The sequence below is a fragment of the Boleophthalmus pectinirostris genome, unplaced genomic scaffold, assembly GCF_026225935.1.
Source record: "Boleophthalmus pectinirostris isolate CB_2022bp ecotype Guang Dong unplaced genomic scaffold, ASM2622593v1 HiC_scaffold_6, whole genome shotgun sequence".
NCBI classification, from domain to species: domain Eukaryota; kingdom Metazoa; phylum Chordata; class Actinopteri; order Gobiiformes; family Gobiidae; genus Boleophthalmus; species Boleophthalmus pectinirostris.
The window spans coordinates 10,818,905-10,832,169 of record NW_026571447.1 but is presented as its reverse complement, the minus strand read 5'-3'; the positions used below and the strand labels follow the sequence as shown (position 1 = coordinate 10,832,169).

General features: G+C 36.0%; 1 protein-coding gene across 1 annotated transcript in view; it reads left to right on the top strand.

Moving 5' to 3' along the window:
• The first annotated feature begins 708 nt into the window (after nt 1-708).
• The window catches only part of xrcc1 (X-ray repair complementing defective repair in Chinese hamster cells 1), a 32,292-nt gene continuing 19,735 nt past the window's right edge, over nt 709-13,265 (top strand). Inside the window, exons 1-11 of the mRNA XM_055164059.1 lie at nt 709-756; nt 1,072-1,180; nt 1,273-1,365; nt 2,018-2,125; nt 2,657-2,815; nt 4,816-4,893; nt 5,300-5,411; nt 5,727-5,833; nt 6,722-6,875; nt 7,704-7,947; nt 10,219-10,335. Of these exons, the coding sequence (XP_055020034.1) occupies nt 1,130-1,180; nt 1,273-1,365; nt 2,018-2,125; nt 2,657-2,815; nt 4,816-4,893; nt 5,300-5,411; nt 5,727-5,833; nt 6,722-6,875; nt 7,704-7,947; nt 10,219-10,335 (1,223 nt within the window). The 5' untranslated portion in view covers nt 709-756; nt 1,072-1,129. The remainder of the gene's footprint in view (nt 757-1,071; nt 1,181-1,272; nt 1,366-2,017; nt 2,126-2,656; nt 2,816-4,815; nt 4,894-5,299; nt 5,412-5,726; nt 5,834-6,721; nt 6,876-7,703; nt 7,948-10,218; nt 10,336-13,265) is intronic.

The following is a 13,265-nucleotide window of genomic DNA, read 5'->3' as shown; positions in this document are numbered from 1 at the left end:
TTTCCTCAACTTCAAATAATATTACTCAGTAGAAGCACACAGTGGAGGTTGCAGAATGACTTGGAGAAGCTATTTTTATTTTTTATTTTTTTTATAATAATGACACTATTTAATATATTTAAAAAAATAAAATACAGAATATTCTAGACAAAATATGTCAAATAACACAAAAAGCTACTCAAATAAACACAGTTAACCTTGATATAAAATGGTTTGCAACTTACCATGACAGATGTTCATTTCATTGTTTGCAGCAAAGATCTCAGGGAGGCTGCACGGTTATATTGGGGGTTCAAGTCTGAAAAGTTAATCCCTTCCCCTTCTTAACTGAAGTTGAAGAAAACTGTTTGGAGTTTGGACATAAAAGAGGGACTGGTGCAATATTGCATAAATTGTTTCCCCAATTAATAAACTGTAAATTAAAAAAAAAAATCTCATCATAAAGCGTGTTACTAAACACAAGAGCGCTGCACTGAGCTCATACACACAAATAATCATATGAATAGCAGCATAAAAACTGTTATTGAAAAGTTTATTGTGCATGTAACGGCTAGAGTAGACATTTAAAAAAATAATAATTTTAAACACGATAGATGCACGACCATTACAAAAAAAAAAAAATCTCCTCCAATCCTACAGGGAATGCTAACTATTCTGTGGGGCGCAGTTTTTAGACAACGAAGATGTCCTGCTCTTTGATTGGACAGAGACACTACGCCGCCGGAAGTGACGCAGCACGCAGACGTCAACCTTTTGGTGGGAAAATGAGTCCAGTGGTGTTTTATTTAGGTTTAAAATTACATTTATACAATTTCTGACGCGAATTTCAGTGCGAAACGAAGCGAGTGCATTATACCCCCATGTTACTTCTATAGGTTCATCTGTAGTAGCCATTTACGCGTAATAAAACCTTATGCTACAGTGTCCAAGCTAACACCGGCTAACACTGCCTATTCTGGCCATTGTTTGGTAGCATGTTAGCTTTTTAGCCACACGTTAGTTTGAATAATAAACGTGCATCTCGTTCATACTTTCTGTGTGCTATTTTTGTCCTTTTTCTTCGATAACAAGACGAGCATTTCTCATTTGATTCATCGGGAGTCACGTGTTGCATGTTAACAACAACAACATGCCTGAAATAAAATTGAAGCACGTTGTGTCCTGCAGTACAGAAGACACGGTAAGTTTCTTTTTAGTTTTGTGTTTAAACTGCAGTAAGATCGTGACGGAAAACAGCCTCTCGTTATTATGTAACTGTTTGTTGTGATGCAGACGCACAAGGCTGACAACCTGCTGAGTTCTGACACCTACAGAAAGTGGAAAGCAGCCAGACCAGGGGAAAAACAGACCTCCGTCATCATACAGGTAAAACAATATATTATTAAATATCCTAGACTGCACAAATCTTGAGAGCTTTAAGTCATGTTACTGAATCAATAACATACCTGGAGTTGTGTTTTGTTTCATTCACACATGTTTGCGCAACCTTTTATTTATTAGTCTTTCTACATCTGCTTTTAGATTTTGTTCTACAGAGATAGGCAAATCCACAGCAGAAATGATATTAATGATTCTAGTGAAGGTGTATGGAGTTTAAAAATACTTCCTGTATTGACCCTGACATCACGAGGTGAACAGAATGTTTTTCTGTTTGAGAGAATATCTCAGGCTAAATATACGGGGTTTGTGTGTTAAACATGTGTGAAAGTGCAAAAAAAACCAAAAAAAAAAACCCGCAGTATCATGTGACATCTTGCCTACCCATCAACATGCTCTTGCAAAGCAGATTTGCACTGTTGACCAAGTTATAACAAGTGTGAGCAAATAATATAATAATTAATTGGATTAATTCTCCTGTTTGAAAGACTAGCAGTCCCGTGCTCTGCTTCAATAAAAATTATAATCATCCAGCGTGTGCAAAAATTTTATTTCATTTGCTGGTTTCTGTGTGTTTGACTTTATTTTTGGACTTAAATGATGCAATTAACTTCATTTTATTTTTATTTTTTTACCACAGTTTGAAAAAGAGGAGCAGGTGCACAGCATTGACATTGGAAATGAAGGGTCGGCGTTCATTGAAGTTTTGGTGGGGAACTCTTCAGCTTCAAGAGACCAGGACTATGAGGTATTCACATAAAACATTCTATATGGTACATACATTTGTTGTTCTTTAAAGGCCCTCTGTTACACAAAATTGAATCTTATGAGCTTTAAGCCATGTTAGAATGTTGTTACCTCAAAAACATTTCTGGGGTTGTGTTTTGTTTCGCTCACATATATTAGAGTAACGCTGCATTATAAGGCTGTCTACATCTCCCAAGATGAAAATGCTCTGTTCCACCATGTATTGGTAGTTTTCAAGTTAGTTGTTACCTTTTACCTTTTGTTCACTAAAGAGTGGCAATTCCAGGGCTGAAATGATCCAAATGATTCTAGTGAAGGTGTGTGGAGTTTAAAACACACTGGAATTTCCTGTATTGACTGTTTGAGAGAAGAACACAGCCTAAATACACAGGGTTTGTGTGTTAAACATGAATGAAACAAAACACAACTATTGGTATGTTTGAGATGAGGAAACAACATTATAACATAGATCAAAAAACTGTGTAATGTCTAGCCTTTAATTGTATATTTGTTTTGTGTTTTTCCTTCTTAGGTCCTCTTGGTGACCTCTTCTTTTATGTCTCCGACTGAGAGCCGGAATGGCACTAACTTGAACAGAGTGCGCTTCTTCGGGCCTGCTCAGCTGCAGAAGAGCACAGCGCAGGAGAAGTGGGACAGAGTTAAGATTGTCTGTACCCAGCCGTATTCCAAGGTCAGTCTAGAGATGCTGAGCTACTTTGCTAATGCCACTGCCTTGTTAAAACATACTTTCTTTAAAAAAGGCCTATAATTATGGCTGCACGATTTGTAAAAATATATTTTTTCCACAAGCATTGTGATTATGTTTGTGTTTTAATAAAGGGATTCTGTTCAAAGTTCAGATTTTATACGTGTTCAAAAGAACTGACAGAGGTGGGAAGTACTTTTACATTTACTTGAGTATCTTTTTAAAGAAACTGTACTTTTCTAGCAACAGTACTCTTACTTGAGTAAAATTTTGTGATTACGCTTCCCACTGTGAATAAGTCTACAAGTGACGAAAGCTTTATGGATGGATACTAAATGATTTGAACATTTGTTTCTTGCATCGTTCCTTCAGATATGATTTAGTTTGTCTCATTTTTGTGTCTATCTTCTGAAAATTCCAGATTTTGTGCATTATTTAATAATGCACAAATATTTTGTCCTCCCAGTGACTGTTCTAGAGTAATATTTTGATGTAACATTACTCTTACTTGATTACAAGTTTGGGTTAGAGCAGGGTCTCCAACGGTTTTCCTCTGGTGAGCTACCCTTACAAAATGAAAATGCTGGAGAGCTACGCATTTAGAAATATTTAAAGAAATTTAGAGAAACTGAGTAAATATAAGAGCCTTAGATGGGGTACAGTTGCCTATAAAACATATACACATTTATTATATTTATTAGAGTACAAAGATAGCCATCAGAATGATACAATTACAGTATTAACATGCATTTAATCAAATCAAATTTTTGTTATTCAGTGGAATACACATGATTCAGAAATCTCTTGGCGAGCTACTTGGAGGGGGATGGAGAGCTATTTGTAGCTCCCAGGTTACAGGTTGAAGACCCCTGGGCTAGAGTGATCTAAACTACAGGGTTATCATTTTTTATGCAAAATAAGATCAGATATTTTGTTTGTGGTTTTGTTTATGGTTCTTCAAAAATTGCAACCTTTGCGATTTGCTAATTGCATCCATTTAAATTGTGATTTCAATTAAATTTCAATGAATCTTGCAGCCCTGCATTTTAATATTAGAGAGAGTTTGTTTTGTGGAAAGCCACGACTGCTGGATTTTTTTTAGGTTTGTACAGTTGATTTTGCTGCCCTTGTATAATTTTGTGGAAAGAAGCTAGCTTAATTGAACTGAAACAAAGCAAAATGTATACATAATTAAGTTTTATTAGTCAAGGTAAATTCTTACCTTGCCAGTTTGTAAGTTAAATATAAATGATGAGTTTCAGAGATGGATATTTTGAAAACCAATCTGCATAACAGGAACAGGAACAGTAATAGCTTGATAAGAAAAAGGAAAGAATGAGGCCCAGTCCAATTTCAGTGGATTTATCCGCAGTTATTTGTCCACATCAATATTTGAACACAAAAGACAAGAAATAATTTATTCAGTGAACAAGCATAGATTTTTTAGCTCTCATTGTGTTATTTGTGGAAACATAAAATAGGTCTTTTTATAGTTTTTTCAGGATTTATTTTTGCTTCTGGGTTTTGGTGTTTTGTGCTGTATTTTAGTGAAAGTTTATAAGGAAAATAAGCTAAGTTATCTCAGATCTACTCTATAAGACCGCTTGAAAACCTGACTGTATTTCCACAGTTATTTTATTTGTGTATTCACATTTTATTCCTTTTTACTGTGAAATTTTGGAAAACTCCTTGTTAGTACTTTTTAAAAGACCTAATTTTTATTTTTTTTATTAAAGTTGAGGAAAGTGTATATTTCTCTGCTTTTTGCTGCTATTTGTTATGGATGTATATATAAGGGGTTTGCCATTTACAGTATTGCATCATTATGGAAAAGTACTCCATAGTGTAAATGTACTCCATAGTGTAAATGTAGTCCAAAACAAATCAGGCGAGTAAAAATTACAGATACAGTAAGAAAACTTGCCAAAAAGTTGCCACATTTCATTTTTAGTTTCAAATGCTGTGTATATCTCTGTCTTGAACAGAACATAGCGTACGGTCTGGCCTTTGTCAAGTTCCACTCGCCTCCAGATAAGAATGACCCTCCAGCGACTACCCCTCCAGTAAGTAAAGCCAACCTTCTCCTTTAATTGTAATTTTTCACAGACCCATGAACCAGAAGTCAGTAATTTTCTGTGTGGAGTTTAAAGACAATCAATTTCCTCAACCAACCATTTTACTGAGATGCACCGGGCTATAAGTCATTTTGAAAAAAACATTGATTAAACCTGGCATTCTCCATAGCTCTATTTTGCTCTTTTGTGGATTGTACATTTATTTGATTCAAATGTAGTTCATTTTTCTGTGCGGTAAATTGTTTTCCATGAACATAAATCCTGAGCTATGCTTCATTTCCTTTTATTGAATGATCTGTCACACTCAAGCCTTGTTTAATGAAACAGCACTTCTGTCTGTTCGCACAGCACATTTGCCCATAACTCCACTCTATCTTGTGTCTGCTCTCAACAGAAACTGACGAAGCTGGGACAGTTCAGACTGAAAGATGAGTCTCCCTCAGCTGGGCCCAGCCTGCAGCCGGGCAGCCTCTTCAGTGCCGCCAAGTCCAGCGGTGAACTTAAAGGTATGTCTACAAGTCTTACTGTTTGGACATTAGTAAGTGTAGAAAACATAGTTTTGAGAGATAATATAATCTATAATGAAATATGTCTATTATTGTTTAAAGTTTAAATCTGGCATGGGATCCCTGTCCTGCCATTGTATTCTCAGATAACACTAGAAGCTTCCTACATTGACACATTGCCTGACAGCAGTAATAGAGTGGCAATGAAGCGCACACATTATTGTAACAGCTCCTGTCCATAACTGTGGGCTTGGGATTGATTGTGCTGGACATTATATACTAACTTTGATTCTTTTTTTTCTCCTGTCTCTTCAGCGTCTCCTCAGAAAGAGAAGTTGAGTTATGCAGCAGCTGCTCTGAAGACCAGTGGTAGTGCCCACTCAACGAGCCAGGCCTCTTCCTCCAGCTCTGCCTCTCCACAGGTACTAATCACTCAGCCTCTCATGTGGATGAAACCAGAATGCAATCAACGTCACTCCAACAGGTGCACGGGGCAGGAAAAAACTACACTTCTAATAGCTTTGAACATACCTATAATTGTCCAATCAAAAGGTAAGGTACTTTTTTTGCACAAAAAAGTACAACTGAATGAACATACATTTGACAAAGAACTACTTTTGTAAAAGGAAGGTCAGAAAGTCAGAAGTGCAGTGCTTATAGTAATGGTCTTTAAATGCACCATTCACAAATCTATATGTTCCCATTTGTTAAGTAATGGCAGGACACTCAGCACCTCTTTGTAATATGTCTGCTGTGACGTCTGACAGAAAATTACCTTTAATTGTGAGAACCTTTTAACCTTTTGTCACTGTCAACTTGAAGATAAAAGCCAGACTACCAGGGCAAGGACACATGTTCTTTGTGCCCCCTCCATGTAATAAAAGATCCTTTATTAGGCAAAGTCTTGACTCTTGTGAGCATTAAGTCATATTATAATGTTGTTACCTCCTCAAAAACATACCCGGAGTTGTATTGTGTCATTCAGTGTTTGAGTAACCCTAACGTAATATGCAGGGTTTTTGTGTTCAACATCAGTGAATTACATAAACAACTCCATGAGGAAACGACATTATAACATAGATCATAAAATAGTATAGTATGGGGTGTTAAAAAAAAATTGTTTTAATCAGGATGGATAGGATCTTTTTTTTTTTTTTTTTTTTTTTTTTTTTAACTGGACTAACATTTGGCTTAAACTGTGAATTATTGCTATCCAAATTAGAATAACAGTATGTGAGTGAACTGGCATTGACAAGTCCTTTCACCAAAATTTAATGTTTTCAATGTTTTTACTTTTTTTATATTTTTAGGCTCCTGTGAAAAGAAAATATGAGTTCAGCCAAGAGCGTCAGTCAGCGCCAGGCCCTCCACCTGCGAAGAAAGCGAGTCCTATGGGTTCACCTGAAAACAAAGCTGCTACACCCAAACACAAGGCCAGTCCCATCAGCACTCCCTCTGCAAAAGGTATGCTCTGCCCCCACTTAGGCAAATTTATTGGTACACAAGGGAAATTATATATCACTCAATCAAACATATTTATAGAGCCCTTTACAACACTCAAGGTGATCAAAGTGTATCACATTAGAATCAACACAATATAAAAACATGCCAGCATTAAACAATTAATGAAATAGTATGTAGTCACAATAGCTCACACATCACAGTATATTATAACTAACAGCAAAAATATAAATGGTAATAATAAATTCAAAATATGTAGCAAAAGTAGAAAGAGACTGGTGTCAAATAAGGCATAATTATGTAAATGTATACATATAACTAAAAATAAAATATAGAAATATAGTAATACATTACAGAGATTACATCTGTCTAAAACAAGATATAAACTAGATTCCAAAGATTAAGCAGCATGTGGAATGTAACAAATGAAGTAAAAGTAAAGAAGAAAAGTAGTGTGCTGTAGTATAAATTTTAGGTGTCTGTACAAGTACATTTTAAAGTGCTTTTACTTCACTACATTTGAGAGTAGGTATCTGTACTTTCTACTCCGATACCTTTTTTGCAAAGTAAAAGTATTTTTTATTATTGTTTGAAACTTGCTGGAAAGACTGAGGGATTTATTTTTAACACATTTATAATTTGAGCAAAGAAAAATATAAAAATAATAATAAAATAATATAAATAATAATAATAATATAAAACAATAAAAACATCTAGGAATTTTTTAAAAGTTCTATCTCTAGCTATGTACAAGGTCATAAAGAGGAACATCTTTTTTCTTTCTTATTCATCAATAACAAACCTTGCCTTGACTCCTGTCTCCCTCCCCAGCTTCACCAGCACCAAAAACATCTGAAAAGAAGAGGGAGAGCCTATCTAAACCAGACGCCAAGCCCAAACCGCAGAAAGCCAAAAGCCAGAGCAGCCAGCAGGTCCCATTCAACCGTCTTTTGGAGGGGGTGGTGTTTGTACTGAGCGGCTTTCAGAATCCTTTCAGAGGAGAGCTGAGGGAGAAGGCCCTGGAGATGGGAGCCAAGTACAGACCAGACTGGACCTCAGACTCCACTCACCTCATGTAAGTCACTGAGCAAGAAGATTTGTAGTGTGACTGCGCTTGCAGACAGTGGTTAGGTTAAGTTATTTGTAGTCGAAAACACATTGGAAAAACGTGTGCAAAAAGCTCCAAGTGCACTACAAGACATTATAAACAACCACATAAACAAATAATAAACTCTCATTAGACAACATGACACTGTGAAAGAAACAAGATTACAAAGATTAAGGAGCTTGTGGAACATAGCAATGTAAAAGTAGTAAAGTACTGTAGTTAAGTAAAAAAAAAAATAGGTAGCTGTTAAGTAATTACCTACAATAATACTGTCATAGTCTGAGTTTTGATAAAAAAAAAAAAAAAAAAAAAAGGAATTCAAGTGTTTCTATTGAACAAAATTCAGAACAAATCTTTATCAAAATCTGTACATTAAAAGTTTTATTAGATCACAAAATATGTGTAATTTTTTTTCTCTTAAGTAGATTTTTTTCATGTAATACTAAAGTACCAAAATTGAGTACTTCTTCCACCACTGCTTGCAGATAATCTTAATTTGTAGTCCATTAGTGGTTCTATAAAATGTCAAGCATAAAACACATTTAGCATTATTTTTTAGCTGACTGGCTCTAAAATTTAATGCATATTTAAGTGCATATGACAGGTTTAACTATGCATTTACTAAAACATAAGAAATGTTCCTGGGGGCGGTTCCGGCTCTTTCGACTTAGTGTCCAAAAATTGTCGCCTCTCTCTCTGTTGCTGTGAGCCTTGTCAGTTTGGTCGTATAATTTTCATATTAACCCGCTCTATGATCCCGATGTTTTTATTTAACAATTTTGTCCGTAAATAAATTCCTAGTCCTAAAATAAAACTCGGCTCCAAATTTGCCCCAGTAACTACCAGCCTCATGAGCTTCATTTGACTGGAGCCGAACGGTGTGGATGATGTCTCCTTTAGTCCACTTCTTGATGTTAAAACTAAAGACTAAAGTGCTACAGTAAGTTCTTTCTTTGTCGACTTTTTCTTTGTTTCTTTCTTTCAAAAAATTTAATTAGATAGGAAATGGAAAAATAAAAGGATGTAACAATTTAATTAGAATGGCATAGTTCCATCTAAATGTTATTCCTTTGTGTAAAGAGGAATAGCAACAGAAGAGATTGAAGCAATTGAATCAAGTGACTCTGAGATAATGTATTCTGTTGTTGGAAAAGTGTTTACATTGTCATATTCTCAATATGCACCATATTACACGGTTTAGATTATCCATTTTACTGAAAGGCTTTGAAGCTCTTATTTTATCTTGTCACATTTCACAGCCAAAACATCTGCTTTAATCTGATTTTCTGTCCTTGGCACCATATAAATACTTTGAACATTTTGAACCAAACTATTGTGAGTTTAGACCATTTGAAGAAATGCCACCAATGAGCTAGCGATAGAATGAGAGCGATTAAATAAAAGGGATGAATAGTTTATGCCAGGCATGTCCAAAGTGAGACCCACGGGCCAAACTTGGCCGTCTTGAGAGTCTAATTTGGCCCTCGACTCTACTGGGATTTTAAGAAGAATCTATTTTCATAAAATTTTATATTGAAAAGGCTGCTAGGGGTGGGTACTGTCTAGTTCCTTATATTTAAAGACCATTTAATCATAGACTTTTTTCAAATGAACATTTTTTATGTTCAAACTGTTATTATGTTTGGCCCACAATCCACTAATGCGTATACATTTTGGCAGAGGAAAAAAAAGTAGGCAATTAATAAAAGTTAAAACACAACTTTGACATAGACTCCTTCTACTATTTAGTGCAATTTATATTCCCCACTCTATATTGCTCCAAAAATATTATATATAAGAGCATATGAAAGGTTAGACTACTAATTTCACACAAAAAAAATGGTTTACTATAAACCTTGACTATTTTTTGTATTATAATTCTGGTGAATTTTCAGTGTTGGTGACATAGAGATATTCCATTTTAAAAGTCATGGCTACTTACTTTTGTTTCTCAACTTTTTCACACAAAAATGCCACTTGAATGATAAAACTATGATAATATTTACTATGATTACTAGCTCACCAAACCAAGTAATAATAAGATAATAAAGAGATAAAATCCTGTCATATGCACTTTAAACTCCCAGTGGTCTTATCCGGCTCTGCTCTATTGAGGAACCCTGTTCAGTAATTCGCTCTCATCCCCTCTCCATCAGCGCCGTCACTGTCGTCATTAACCTTGTCCACTTCCCCTTTTCACTGATGTAAATCTTGTGTGTCTGGCCTGTTCCTCTCCAGCTGCGCCTTCGCCAACACGCCCAAGTACAGCCAGGTGAAAGCAGCAGGGGGCATCATCGTGCGCAAAGAGTGGGTTATGGACTGTCACAAGAGGAGGCAAAACATCTCCTTTAAGAGGTGAGACACTGTGGGACCATTAGCGTAATCGCAAAACATATTTATCAAATACTGTACCGCATCTTATTCTCATATCGTGGTGTCCTAATGAGCAGATAAACTAATTCAAGAATCCCATGCATTTTAGAACTTGTGTATAATTACATTTGAAGGACAGTCATGGTTGTTACACAATTCACTGCACAAGTGTTAAAGATAACCAGTAAAAAAAAAAGATAAAATATTTGCCTTATTTAAAATTCCTCTCACCAAACAGAAGGCTGGAAGAACAAATGGAGCTTTGACACAAACCACTGTGTGTTCAGACTGCTTTGAAAAATGCTGCTGATGAGCCTGTGATAAAATGCAAAAACAATGAATAGTTTAGGAAATAAATACAAGTTAAAGCACAAGTAAAGCACAAGTTTGACGTCTTCTTTTTCTCCTAATTCAATGCCATTTTCATTCTAGACACTTAATTAATAACATCTTAATAACATAAACAAATAACTAGTTCAGTTTAAATGGTTTGCAGTGGTCCAAAATTTGTCTCATGCATACATTTTTCATTTAAAACAAAAAAAAAATCTTTATTTAGTTTTGTTTCTTTAAAAAAAAAAACACACACACACACACACAAAAACACAGACTGACAAATAGAAGGATAAACAAGCAACTGACAATAATCCCAAGTATAATAGTCAACAGTCAAGGTCAAATATGTACCCATGATGAGTTTCTAATCACTTTCAAAAACTTTTAGAGAGCGTTACTCTCAACAACTACTGGCATGCTAACAGTGCACTTCTTGATTATTGGACAATAGAATACTTTATAATTAGATGCAGACAATACACAGCTGACATATTTTGACCTCAAGAGCTGTTTATACAATATATCTGTGCTGGGACAAGACAGGCCCTTTAAATGCCAGGTGATCTGATACAGACGCGCTCTGTTGAGTAACCGTGTTTACACTCTCACCAAACAGAAGGTTGGAAGACCAAATGTGTCACTAACCTCATTCTCTTAAGTGTTATTTGTAATTGTCAACAAGACGAAAACACGAATATTAGACTAAAGGTTGAGGGATAAAGGACACATCCAAGTTTCCTTTAATTATAGTAGTATGTACAATGATTGTAATATGCTAGAAAGTGCGTGTTTTCTGAAAATATAGCATTTTCAAAACAGTAAAAGATAACTGGATGATCGAAATATGTTATGTGTTAGCAACTAATACCCCATAGAAGTGTAATACCCCGTCTTTAAAACATTCACCATGTTGAAAATCCTCCAGTTCTTTGCTAGTGTTAAGGGTAACTCATATAAAACCAGACATCCCCAAATAGCTGTTCTTCCATTTTATTATTATTTCCCTTAAGCCACGTCCTGCTTACTACATGAATGCCTCTTATGTTGATTGAAGCGTCCAAAAATACACAGTGTCGCTGTAGCAATGCGCGCTCATACCGAGATCATTGTAACCTTGAACAGCTGATGCCTGTGCGCTCCGGAAGCTCCATAATTATTCGCCTCGTTATAAAGAGGGTCGCAGCAACACTCAAGCTTCCCTGTCATTACATGTGCATTATTTAGCATGGAGTCATAAGTGAGTATTCATCCAGAGAGAAGACTGCTGCTGGCTAATTGGACCTGTGCTTGTGTGACTGAGGAGCTTTGCATCATGGGGCCCATGTCTTCAAACTCACCGCTTTCCCAATAATCGCGTCTGCTTTGAAATCGTCCTTCCCACACTGGCTGCTCAGTCATTCAAGGCTTGAGTACAGTCTCTGGTGATGTAAACTGTAAGATAAATGCAATCCCTTACACAGAAGAGTCTGGCAAACAGGGCTCTTCAGTAATTGACCAAAAGTTTTAAGGTTTGAAAATTAGTTAGTATTAGTTTCAGAATTTTAATTAAAAGTACACATTGAAGAGGAAGAATAACACTTCTTTGTGTTATGTTATATTGAAAATGCTATATTCACAGAAAACAAAGTAAATGTTAAATTTTTTTGCCCCTGTGAGTCCTCCCTCCCTTTGCTCCCCACACTAAGTCACTCCCGCTTCAGAGCACTATCATATTACAGTTGTCATGCATCCCGCTTATAAAACTATTGCACATAACATCAGGTTTATGAAGTTGTAGTATTTCCTGCTTTTGTACACTTAAGGAAAATTAAAGTGATGTAGGCTAGTGGGCTGAGCTTTGAACAGAATCATACTGCTAACAAAAAGTAAGGGTCGTACAGGGACCTGGACAGATCGCATGCATGGATGACTACTAAAATCTTTTCCGGCATGTTTTGATGAAGGAACAAAGTATTAACATGGTAGAAAGCTCCAAATAGCAAAAGCATAATGGCATTTTCAAGAGGAAGCCCAAGAAAGTGTGTGCATCTTTGATTTTCATTCTGAAATTTTGTGCATGTTTAAGAAGTGTATTTGAACCACATTGTTGCCATGTGGCAATGAAATAGAGCATTTGTACAAGTCTGTGTAATTTTGTGTATTCAGACTTTTTCATGTTTGCAGAATCACCCTCTTCCCAAATCAATTTGCTCTGCTGTTTCCAAAACCAGAGTGAAATCTGGTCTGCGAGTAAATCTGTCATTGTGTTGTCAGGATTGCTTCTCCTTTCAGAAAGCATTATAAAACTTGTTAAATCATTCACAGCGGTCTAAGGCTACAACACATCAAGCTCCAAGAATAGCGTTGTCACATAAATTCACACTGGAAGGACAAGTTTACACAGGCCTGCTCTGAAGAGGACTGACCGCTTTCTAGTTTAGGTGAAAGCTCTGAGTCAGGGCCACAGCGCGTCTTTATGTCTCCTCATGTGTCCTCATGTGTCACAAGTTTTGATTTAAATTTGTAAAATTTTACTCAAATTCCAGTGTGTCCTTCCCTCTGCCTCTTTGTGTGCTGTACAATCCGGAGCCCCTCCT